The 12,708-nt window shown below is 37.4% G+C and overlaps 1 protein-coding gene across 8 annotated transcripts in view; it reads left to right on the top strand.

The window, feature by feature from the left end:
• The window catches only part of PPP1R9A (protein phosphatase 1 regulatory subunit 9A), a 321,919-nt gene that overhangs the window by 248,262 nt on the left and 60,949 nt on the right, over positions 1–12,708 (top strand). For 7 of the 8 annotated variants that reach the window (XM_077765381.1, XM_077765377.1, XM_077765376.1 and 4 more), the window contains exon 8: positions 11,600–11,653. The exons of the other annotated variant lie outside the window; for it this stretch is intronic. In XM_077765381.1, coding sequence (XP_077621507.1) covers positions 11,600–11,653 — 54 coding nt within the window. The remainder of the gene's footprint in view (positions 1–11,599; positions 11,654–12,708) is intronic. 8 annotated transcript variants of the gene reach the window in all.

Below are 12,708 nucleotides of genomic sequence, written 5' to 3'. Positions count from 1 at the left end.
ACAAGCTATAAGTAACAGAAGATCTTAACTAGAGTGGATTAATCAAAAGCTGCCACAAAGGTTCTCTCTTAGTTTCAATATAAGTTAAGAAGTTTTCTCATTTTTTCTATTTTCAGAAATGACTTTTATAAGAGAGACTTAATGACTTGCATAAAACAGAAATTTCTGTTCCCTGAAAGTTTCTTATTATTCAGCTATAAAACCATCTGTGCCTTTGTGGAGGAAGATTTTAAAAACCTTTTATAATAGCCATTACTCTCTTCAAGTTTTCAAGTTTTTCTTGGGCTAGTTTTGGAATTTTGCATTTCTCAAGAATTGTACATATTTCCACTAGGCATTCATATTTTCTAAAATTTTTATCATATACTTTTGAAGTACTGAAATCTTTACCATCTATAACTACTTATTCCTGTTTTATTCTTTTTATTTGAATACTTTTTCTTAGTTGTTTTATGTAGAATTTTTGTCTATCTTGTTAGCCTTTACATTCCTAATTTTTTAATTAAAAATACTTATTTGTTATTTCCTACTAATATCTTCTTTTTGCCCTTCTTTCTTGTTTTGATATTGATCAGTTGCAGTTAGTACATCTGTTTTTGATAACTCTTGCATTCTGATAAATATATTTAAAGCTATACTTTTTCTAAATATTCATTTTTTACTTACATGTTCCAGTGTTTTTACATTTAGAATGCCATTGTCATTTAGATGTGATTTCTCTTTAACACTTTAATATTAAAGAGGGATTTCCTCTTTAACATAGAAATGATTTAGTGCTATATTTTACTTTCCAGACATATGTAGCTTTATTTTGTTCTAGGTTCTGATTTTATCAAATTTCTGGTCAGAAAACATATCCTGCATGATAGCTACTTAAAATTTTCAAGACTTCTATTGTAGCTTAATTCATAAACTGTTTAAATAGTCTTCATGTATGCAAAAAACACATATTCTGTGCTTAGGTATGAAATTTATATGCTTTTCATTTATGTAAATATTATTAATAGTAGAAATATACATTTCTTCTCTGTAGCATGGCTTAGATTGGTCTGCTTGATATACAAATTCTGAAAAGCACATGTTAAAATCGCAAACTATAGTTATTTTTCCTTCCTATAATTCTAGCAGTTGTGGTTTCATATATCTTAAATCTTTGATATTAGTGCATATATGTTCAGGATTGTTACAACTTTTTGATTTATTGTAACATCTGTTTTGTCCCTTATGATGCATTTTACCCCAAATTTTATTTGTCTGATAGTAAAAATTCAACACTGCCTTTCTCTTGCATCATATTTGCTTCACAGCATCTATTCTTTCCATCTTTGTTTTAGCTATTTCATACCCTTCTGTTCAAACGTGTTTCCTTTAGCCAACCTATTCTTAAATCTTACTCTTAGCATTACTCTGGGAGTCTTTGTCAGTTAATTCATGAGTTTAAACCATTTACGCTTACTTTAATCACTTTAATATTAGAACTTAGAGCTGTCACCTTATTTTATTTTTTACAATTTTCATACTTTCTTCTTGTTTCTTTTTTATCTTTTACCTACTTGCTATTAGATGCACATTAAATTTGTATCTGTTACTTAAAAATCATGCATTTTCATTCTGCTCTAGAGATTACACATGAGTAGTTTTGACTCAGTCATAGGCTATTTTCCCCTAATAACATAGAAGGCAGATCAATAGCTATGTCTCCCATTTAAAAAAATAATAGCCATAGCATACTCTTATCTGTCTTTCCGTCTCTCCATAATTTTTTGGTATTTCAAGGACTTTTAGATATGCTTATGTTAGATAAGATATGTTAGTTAGATATGTTTATGGACTTGCCTTTTAGAAAGTAATTTGTTCCAGCTCACTTACACTTCTTCCTAACTCTAGTGGGATTTCAGTGCAATCCTGATGTTAATTCACCATCATCCTGGTGCTACTACTTTACCACACAGCACCAGAGTTTAAATTAGTGGCCAGCATGTCTAAACTTGAGGAGAATGGAGTAAAGTATCCCTGATTTACTTGCAGATGCATGTTTACCCAGGTCATATACATATGATTAAATATTAATTAGATTACTGTCTCCCATTCCTGGTTACAAACACTGTCCTGCTTCATACTCATTTTTTCCAAACACATCTGGAAACACCTGTGTTCTGTTTCTTAAGAGTTTCATACAAGTTTTTTTGTTAATTGATGAATGAGACTCTGATGCCTATCAAGGCTCTTTTTTTTTGTTTTTGTTTTTGTTTTTTGTTTTTTTTCATCTTTGGCATCTCCAAAGTTGCATCCAGGAAAGGCAGCAAACAGCTTGTGTTAGTATGTGATGTTGCACTATCCTGGCCATTTGCCAGTCATTTTGCCTTTATTTTTTTATTCGTTGCATCATTCTGTTATCCTTTGGAATGTTTGATTTATCTTATTCTAACTTCTGGCAATAAATGCTGAATATACTCTAATACTTTATTGTTTAAACATGAAAGCACTTAAAACTATGACTCCCTCTTTGTTCAGCTAGGTCTTTGCAACATCTTTCAGCTTCAGTGTACATTCTTCTTGTTGCCATCATTTTGCAAATAGTCTATATTTTTAATGTGTATTTTTATTTTCTCTTTTTATTTGAATAATTGAGGAAACAGTTTTTAATTTGTAACTTTTTATTATTAATCTAATGTTTCATTACATTGTGGTTAGATAATATTGTCTACAAGTTTTGATTTTTGATTTTTTAAAAAGCTATGCTTTTATAATAGACTAATGAGTATTTGTGCTAAAAGTAATATGTGTTTTCTACCTTCTGTATCCTTATCATTTTTCCTATTTACCTAGTAACTTGAGACACATATAGTAAAACTATACCTCATTATGTTTTGTGCCTAATAGCTTTGATTATCTATGTTAATGTTATGTTGAAACCACATAAAATATGACTCAAAGATTTTTTTGTATATATTCTTTGTTTGATGTTACTAATCTGCTACATTTGTTTGTAGTTGCTGGATAAACACACTTTTACATAAATGTGTGCTTACTTTTATAATGTAAATTTAATTGAAGTACTTTGTTTTATTGTAAATTTTGAAAATATTATCTTGGAGTCTGCTCTTTTAATAAGAAACTTTAGCAATTTAACTTAATTGTTATAATTATCAAAGTTTAATTTATCTCATCTCATTTTAATGTTTTATGTTTCATTTATGTTTATTGATTTTAGGAAGAATTATCTTCAAGTTAAAAAAATTCTCTATTTCTATGATTTTCAAAATAAGAAGAAAACAATAGCATTTGAGTGTTCCAGAACAATATCATTTTAATGTTTTTGATACAATATTGGTTTCTAAGACAAATTTGTTATTGAAATATAATTGTCACATTTTTTAAACTTACATATTTTCAATTAGCTTTATTATGATATGTACAACAAATAGTTACACTCTTAGCTTACTTGGTTTCAACTCTTAGTCCCTTTATATCAGAATTTCTCATTTCTTGGAGTATATCCTTAAGTAATTTATTTAGTATTCAAGCAAGTATAGCTTTCATGAGCTTCCATACTGAGAATGGAAAAAATCTAATTGTCGTGATATAGAAATAATAGTTAGTTAAGTTTAATATTTTGCTTCACAACATTTTTTCCTGACAATGTTGTAGGGCAGGGTTCACTATTTTGAGTTAGGATTGCATATTGTAAAGGAAAAGTGTAATACCAATCTGGCATTTGACTGCTTGTATTATTTTAGCCTTGTACTTTACATTTTTATCATACTTTCTTAGATGTAGGCCTCTTTTCATTGATTTTTTTTTTCTTTTAATCCGCTTTCTTTGTTTTATGTTTGTGTTTTGGTTTGGTTTTAGTTGATATTTTCTTTAGTTCTGTTATTTTTTCTCTATTGCTGTTTCTTTTCTGGACTTTGTCTTCTATATTAATTATCTTTGTTCCTATTTTCTTTTCTTTTCTTTTCTGTCTGAGGTTGTTCTCAAATATGTCCTCTCATGTCAATGATTCAATTTTCTATAGCATTAAATATGCTTTATACTTCAAATTCATTTATGCGCTTTAACACCTCTAACATGATTTAATTCTCTTATTATATTTTCGGTTTCCTTTTACTTACTCTCCATCCATCTGTCATGCTTTTTCACTTTGTCTTCAGCCCAATATTCCAGAGAGTTACCTTAAAGTATTTTTACTTATGGGATACATCATTCTTCTAATTTACCTCATTATTTGAGTTTTCAAGTTGATACTCTCTTTACCTTCACTTGAAATATTTAGTAATAGTCTTGAGTTTGCCTTTTTCTCCTGTGTTTATCTGGAAATGAGACAAAACCCTTTTTGTATAGTCAGCAGCCATTTACTTCTTTAAATTAGGCATCTAGGGGCGCCTGGGTGGCTCACTGGGTTAAGCGTCTGACTCTTGGTTTCAGCTCTGTTATGATCGCACAGTTACTGGGGTCAGGTCTCATATTCCACATCGGGCTCCTTGCTGACAGTGCAGAGCATGCTTGGGATTCTCTCTCCCTGTCTCTGCTCACTCACCCCGCTTGCTCATGTAGGCTCACATGCTCTCTCTCTCTCTCAAAATAAATAAATAAATAAATAATTAAATTATGCATCTTATTTCTAGACCCACATCAAGAGGACATAGCTGTGTGCCTAGTGCCTAGTTTCTGGTTTGGCTGCTATTTTCTGGTGGTCTGTCATCTAGTGTAGTTCTCTGAGTTCAGGTGAGATATTTCCAAATCTTGCCACTCAATTTGCTAAGTTAAAAGAGAAAAAGATTATTCTCTGCTCTCAAAATGCTTACTTGACCACCTCTATCTATACTGCTCCACTTTGGGAACAAAGTATGCAGTGGGCAACTCATCAGCCCCCTTCCTGCATTCTTTCCCTACTCTAGTTGTTGCTTGCTTTCTTTCTTTTTTTTTTAAATTTTTTAATGTCTTTATTTCTGAGAGAGAGAGAGAGAGAGAGACAGTGTGAGCAGGGGAGGGTCCAAGCTTCAGTCCAAAGAGAGGAAGACGGTTTGTCCCATCCTCCCTGACTGCTGGAGATCCCGAGGCCATCCAATGGCCATTCAGAAAGCAACAACTAGATGGATGTGGACTGCCAAGAGAGTTGGCAAGCCTGGTTTGAGGACGATTCCTGGGAAAGACAGTAGAGGCTGCCCAACTTTCTCACTGGATGGCCTCGGGATCTCCAGCAGTCAGGGAGGATGGGACAAACCGTCTTCCTCTCCTTGGACTGAAGCTTGGATACGTTTTTCTAAATTCAACTTTGTAACTCTTTCATATTCTAGTACTGGATGTTTTTAGGTTTAGTGTCCATTTGAAGTTGTGGGATTTTCTTTTGTTTAATGTGATTTCACTGGAAATTTAGTGGGAAGAAGGAAGAGGCTGGATCAGAAACTGCTTTCAGGAGACATTGAAACCGGTTGTCCACTGTTTCCCTTCACATTCCTCCTCAGACTCATGGGAGTCTTGAGGGAAAAAAGTGGAGTCTAAATATTGCACTATTTTACTTTACTTAAGGCACAGAGAATGTATGGAAAGTAATCTAGAAGAAGTTGTAAATGCATTAGATAATAATATAAAGTTATCTTTATGGAAATTTCCATTAACATGTAGAGAAACTGTAAAATACTTTATATAAAATAGTTTACTTAGCAGCCAACAGATATTTATTTAAAAAGAAACTGTAATTACATGCTTTCACCTACATCCATTTTCACCTATGTCATTAATAACTAGTTTATGAATACCTACTTGGAGATGACCTCGTTGGAGTAGCTCACCCTATACTACGTATGCTGCAATTAGTGTTATCATTCAGATTGGATTATTATACTATTCAATCACCCAACTTCAGCTAATTTTGCATCACCTATTCCCTGAGAAAAACACTTGTTAAAGTAAAGATAGGTACCATATGTAAAGCTTTGAGCAGAAATTATAAGAATATGGCATAGCTTCATTCTAATAGCACCCAAGTATGGGCAAAAACAGCTCTCATTCCTTCTATTGTGGAGCCTACCCTGTCATAGGTAAGACAGACTTCAATCAAATAATTGTGAAGATAATTCTAAAAACTTTGATTCTAGTGCTGAAACCACACTTATAAAGTCCTGTGCAAATATCACTTATTATTTCACCTTTGTAAAGTAAGAACAGAGAATGTTGCTCTCGTCTGATTGTAAAATCTCTAGCACCAGAGATCTCTTAAAATTTTTGCTGCAAATATAATATGTTGCACTTTTTAAAGAAAAATGTTTTCCATTCTTACACAGGATAGGTAAAGAAAGTATAGAAGCTTAGTCTTGCCATTTCTATTTCTGCATAAGGATGTTTCTATTTCTAGTGCAGTTATATTCAAATTATATTCAGTGATAGGGTTCATGTTCTGTATTCATCTTTTTGAAAGAAAGAAACAAAAAATACACAGCGGGTACACCTGCAAAATGTTATAGAAGAGCTACTGTTCTCTGTAGGATGCATATGTTTACTTGTGCTGCAACCCAAGGTGACTTCCATGGCTTTCATGTTAAAAGAAGAAAGAAGAGATAAGATTGGTTTTGTAAGTTAAGACACTGATCTGCAATCCTTCACCTTTTTTTTTTTATTTACATCCTCTCTTCCCAAGAGTTTTCTCCAAAGCCCCAGAATCCCAATAGGTGTTTCAGGCTGGCCGTTTCTGTTATTTAGCCATGTTGACTTCCTGCCCCTACAGTCAGTCAGCCTGACCAGTCTCAGGCGGTGATGGATGAACCCCTGGACCTGTCCTTTGGAAAGGTTATTAAACACACGGAGAGAGAACTTCTCTAGAATAAGAAAACACCACTTCCACCAACTGCGCTGCTCTTGTCAAGTGACTTCATCTCTCTGAAAACTGGTTTTCTCTTCCTCTTTCTGTGAAATGGAGGTATCTCGGTCTCATCCTGCCCATTTGCCAAAGTGAGGGATAAGACAAACGGGCCAAAGACTGAGGTCACCTGACCTGGCTATGGGAATGAAAGATTAATCCGGCCATCTTGGAGCAGGTTCCCTGTGATGTTTCTCTCAGGGTGACTTGGGAACTTCTCTCAGGAGGGAGTGTTTCTTATTTATTAGTCTCTCCACAGTGTTTTGAAGGGAGATTCTGTGTCATGTTCTTGTATCCTCAGTGCCTAGCCCAGCACATAGTCTCATTAAGTAAATGCTAGTTGAATAATGAGAAGGCTGTTTCTTCCTAAGTTCCATGAATAATCGCAGCAGCTGACTGAGCACCATTTTGCATTTCCTGTCTGAACACTCAGAGACTACCAGCAGTGATCCGTGGTTTCCAGCTGGAGTAGTAGTTTCTCAACTGGAGGTCAGAAAGATGACATAAGCCTCAGAGTTTTTATGAGGATTAAATGGAAAATGTATCCCAAAGCTGATTAGGTACATGGTGCAAGGGGAAAGAGAAGTAGGGAGAGTCAGACCTGAGGTATTTCCCACTCTAGCACCTGCTTCTCCTGGAAACTTGAAGAACCCAGGTAACTCCTCTGAGCCCCTGAGCCTCTGACCCCATCTGAACAATGAGGTGGACAGTCCCTGTCCTGCTTCCCTCACAGACTCATTTGCAACGATAAAACAGATAAAGGGACCCACAAATGTAAGACATTTAGTGGCGCGAACCGTCGACTAAAATGTCTGAAGCCCGGCCTTGACACCCACCCAAGCTCTACAACTTGTGCTACGGACCACAGTTTCTTCCTGTATAAAAATGAAAGAAAGTTCAATTAGTTTATTCTTCATGCTTTTCCTGTTACTAGAGATGGACTTGTAGAAATTCTCTTAATGTACATACAGGCTTAAAATAATCACATGTCTATCATCTTAGGCCTTGTGAATACTAGGAAAATGTTGCACTAAAACTTTCGTCCATCTTCTTTTTTTTTTTTTTTAATGTTTTATTTATTTCTAGGAGAGAGAGAGAGAGAGACAGCGTGAGCAGGGGAGGGTCAGAGAGAGAGGGAGTCACAGACTGAAGTAGGCTCCAGGCTCCGAGCTGGCAGTCAGCACAGAGCCTGACGCGGGGCTCGAACCCACGAACCACGAGTTCATGACCCAAGCAAAAGTCGGATGCTTAACCGACTAAGCCACCCAGGCGCCCCAACTTTCGTCCATCTTCTGAATGATGTCTGAATTGACACATTCCCGTATCTAAAGAATTTGGCTGTACTTGGTAACGAGCTTGACTCAGTGTTCTCACTTTATTGCTCATGAGTTGTACTCTCTTCTGTTACCCATTTTGGTGAGCTGGGAGAACGGGGTGGCTGGAGATGAACCTGGTGGTTGCAGTTTTACCTGGGTTTGTCCTGCACATCCGTGGATTAATCTGGTCTATGCCTTCAAAGGAATAAAAACGCTCACTTGAGACAAAAATTTCTAGACTCTGCAACCATGACAACCATCTCCAGGCTCTTCATTTCGTAAATGTCACACCTGTGGTATTTGCAAGGGCCTTGGACTTCTTCCCACCTAGCCTTGGGAAAAGGAAAAATGTTCATTTTTCATATGGGAGGCGAGGCCCCAGAGAAGCAGTTTCCTAGCGGTCACAACAATCTGAACAAAGACAATCCAACAAAGAAAATCCGAGGTCCTCACGAGCTGCATGCCTTGTAGCTGGTTACCCCTCAGGGAAGGGAGTTCACCACTGAGAAAGTAAAACCTGGCACTCCCCCAGGGTCACTGTGCTTGTCGTAAAATCTGCCCTTTTGATTTCCTGCTACTCTCCAAATAGAACCAGAGGTATTTGCTTTATTTCAGTTGTGACATTTTACAGCTTTTAGCGCTTTAAACTAAGACGTGGTGTTGGGGTAATTTAAAAAATTGGGTTCTTAAAGTCCTTCTTGTCTTAATCTTGGCTCACTGTAGAGGGCTTATTCTATGCTAGCCACTGCACTAAAAGCTTTGCATGGGTTATCTCATTTAATCTTCCAATAAAGAAGGTTATGACCTATGAGGAACTGCATTTTACAGCTGAGGAGAATGAAGGTAAGAGAGGTTCGGTGATTTTCCAGAGTCATGTAGCTAGTTCACGGTAGGCCTGAGATGAATCCCAGCAGTCTAACTTAACTACTCTTTCCGCTTGGCCACGGTAGAAAGATCAAGGAGTTGTTCTTCATGTCACTAACAATTGCAGATCCTTCAAATTCACCCAGGCACATGGATTTGCTGGAGGCTCAGATGGAGTGTGTTCACACTGCAGTATAAGATCTCGATGGAAAAGAATTCCCGGTAGTATGCGGCATGTCTAATGCCTCAGTATTTTGCTACTTTTAGTTTTTAGTTTATATTGGTGAAGGAGATTAGCACTAATGTTTGTTAGAATTGGAAAGAGTTATACTCGTAGCATAGCACCCTACTGAATTAATCCTTATTTTCTGAGGAAAACGTCACTGCATCAGGAACCAGAAGATCTAGGTTCTTAGTTGTGATTTTTTTTTTAATGTTTTATTTATTTCTAGGAGAGAGAGAGAGAGAGACAGCATGAGCAGGGGAGGGCCAGAGAGAGAGGGAGTCACAGACTGAAACAGGCTCCAGGCTCTGAGCCGGCAGTCAGCACAGAGCCCGACGCGGGGCTCGAACCCACGAACCGCGAGATCATGACCTAAGAGAAAGCCGGACGCTTAACCGACTAAGCCACCCAGGCACCCCTCTTAGTTGTGATTTTAACAGCAGTTCGCTATAACAACTAGGCCATGTCAATTTGTATCTACACCCCCTAGCTTTCCACCTCTTAAAGGGAGTCCCAAAATGTAAGGATTAGTGATTGTGCAGTGCCGTGTTCACTGTAGGGCTCACAGCTGGAGTATCCACTTGAGCACTTGCGCGTGTGGGGCCGGGTTGCCTGTCACTGTCGGGTCCTGAAAGATTCATCCAGGCTGGGGCTTTGGGTGAGCTCAGACCTCATCAGCAAGGTGGAAGGGAGTCTCCATGAATTTGGAGCAGCGCTTGCCAGGCACATTGTTGCTTTAAGCAACTCCTAAATGTAGGTAGGTTGAGCGTTGTCCCACCAGGTAGAGAAACTGAGGAAGCCCCGAGCAGGCAGTTGGGGGCTTCCTGAAAGAATGACCACAACACAGAGTCCTTCCTCTTTAGAGGCTGTTGGTGCACAGAAGCCCCTATGAACCGGTGAGGATGAAAGGAGCAAGAAGCACATGGACAAGACCACAGGAGTGTCCAGATCCAGAGATCAGATCTCCCGCCGGACGGAGAGCAGTGACAGAGCTGTAGCAGTGTAGACCACAGGGCCTTAAATATAACAGGAGACCTGAGAAGGGAGCACCCCTCTCCATCCTTCCCATGTGCCCTGCTAGCTGGGTGAAAACCTAGGAAATGCAGGTTCCAGACCAAAGAGAGCTGAGGTTTACGAGGTGTCGTGCCCTCCAAGGTACACATTTCTATCCCTCCGTCAACTGAGCCACTTTTTCTGGCAATGGACCCTTAGACGTATTTGATTATGGTAATATTAGACATTTACAGTCTTTCTAGTACAATTCTATTTTTTTTTCTAGTACAATTCTAAATCCAACATGCTCTGAAAACAGTTTGTTTAAAATAATTTTGTGGCAAGTTTAACCCATTTGGTGGCGAACCTGACCGAAACGGGATGCTATTGTGTACCCCACTTAATGGGAAATCCCTGTGTTTGGTGGCAAAAATATTTGTGTATTTGATCCCAAGTGCCTCCACAGACCACGTTGTGAGCAGTAAGCAATTTATGGAAAATGCAGCTTACTGCCTTTCTGAAATTGGGAAAATTCTGAATCCCAAAAACATCTGGCCTCGAGGATTTCAGAGAAGAGACTTTCAACCCATAAATCGTTTTTTTGTAAATTTTGGTGCACGTCTCTATTCCTTCAAGAAATAAATATTTCGTTTGTTCTCACCCTTACAGAGCAAACAGAGTGGGGGGAGGGGAGAAGCAAAACAAACGTAAATGATGTTTCTCACGCTGATAAACGGTAGCAGAAGCTCTTTGGGGTGCAGTTTCCTCAACAGGAGTCCGTGTTTGGAGTACTGAAATCTGGATTTCCACCTTTCCTGCAATTAAAAAAAAAAAAAAATCACCGATGTCGCTGTCGAACTGCGGCAACCCTCGTCGTCTTCACAGCGGGAGCGGTGTAGGAGCTGCTCGGCCTTCTGTGGTGTGACTCGCGGAAACGTAGCGCCATCTTTCTTCCAGATTTGGAATCGGAGCTTCTTCCCCCGGCCTCGGGCCAACTAGTGCCGTCCGCCAGACTGCACCGAGACAATTCCTTGACACTCAGATCGGAAAGGAAAGGAAGAGCTGCAAAGGGAGCTAGAAAATGTGTTTTCTTTGCTTTGGTCCCCGAGCAATTAAATTCGTAACCTAATCTGTTAGGGAATGTGGGCCATAACACCTGTGTTTCATTAGTTTGCACCTAGTGAGTCATTTTACACACTAGACATTTTAATTTACAACCTGCTGCACTGCGGCACTTTTCTAGGCCTTCTGCTGTGTGATAAGGTATTCTTCTAGCCGCTGGGGCTTTAAAAATAGAGATACACTTTCTTAGTTCAGATTTTTTTCTTTCTTTTCAATTTTCAGTTGCAAATCAAACATGCAGTTACAGAAGCAGAGATTCAAAAATTGAAGACCAAGGTAAGCACCATTATATGGTGTTTGAATTGTGCTTTTTAAACTTTGGATGCTGTGACTACATTCAACCCTGGGACTAAAGGATTTGTTCCTGTGCATTTGAAAGAGTACAAATGTGAGCGGTTCATTTCCACTGTTAGATACGTAGACAAACCCACCAGTGAGAACACCTACCCAGAGGGGGCAAACGCCACCATACTCCCTCAGTGAAAAGAGCACAGTAGTCTAAAAATACATATTTACATATTTGCACCTATGTGGCCGGTTCACTCTGAGATTTCCTCAAAAGTTAAATATTGTTAAAGGTTCTAGCATCCGAATTACGTTTTGACCACTAATTATCCTGTTATTATCCAAGCTATTAGGTTGTATCTCTCTTTATTTATCTTACTTTAAGTAGGTTTAATCATTTATTTATTTTGACTTATTCAGCAGAAACCATGTATTTTAATGTAACACATTCTTTTTCATGGAAAAAATTCCAGTTTCTATTAAATATTATGGAATTTAATACAATATGTGAATAATTGACTTGAGGTGCCAGATGCTCCTGGAAATTTTTAGATGAGTTTAGTTTGCATTATTTAAAGTTGTGGAAAAAGCAGGCCTTGGTAAAAGGGAGTATGTATTCTTAGTGTATATATGAAATAATACTAGGTTCAAAAGGGCATGTTAAGTTGGTGAATTATAAGGTACTTGTAAATTCCTAGAGTTGTGTCTAATTTTATCAAATATGTCATCTCAAAGATTTAAAACTGTTTTTGAATTACTTTTAAAATAATATTCTTTATTGTTTTATGGTCCTTTTAAAAATTAAGACATAATTTCTCCCTCACCACTAATGATCTGTTTTCCTGTTCACGCTGAACACTTATTTTGTTTTTTCCATGTGTTTTAAATGGAGATGAATTAGCAGGGCTATTTTGGTTAAATGGTATTCTCAGCTAATAACTCTGTAGCTCTTTAGTCAAAACATGTCTATACATCATTCATGGTGTCAGCCAAGCTCTGTGAATAATCATTTTTAAATTAGTAGTGGTTGATAAATAAACAACTTG

This window comes from Crocuta crocuta, unplaced genomic scaffold (assembly GCF_008692635.1).
Source record: "Crocuta crocuta isolate KB4526 unplaced genomic scaffold, BGI_CrCroc_1.0 scaffold14, whole genome shotgun sequence".
Taxonomy (NCBI): domain Eukaryota; kingdom Metazoa; phylum Chordata; class Mammalia; order Carnivora; family Hyaenidae; genus Crocuta; species Crocuta crocuta.
Note: the sequence above shows the minus strand (reverse complement) of the source record. Positions and strands in the feature narration are given on the sequence as shown.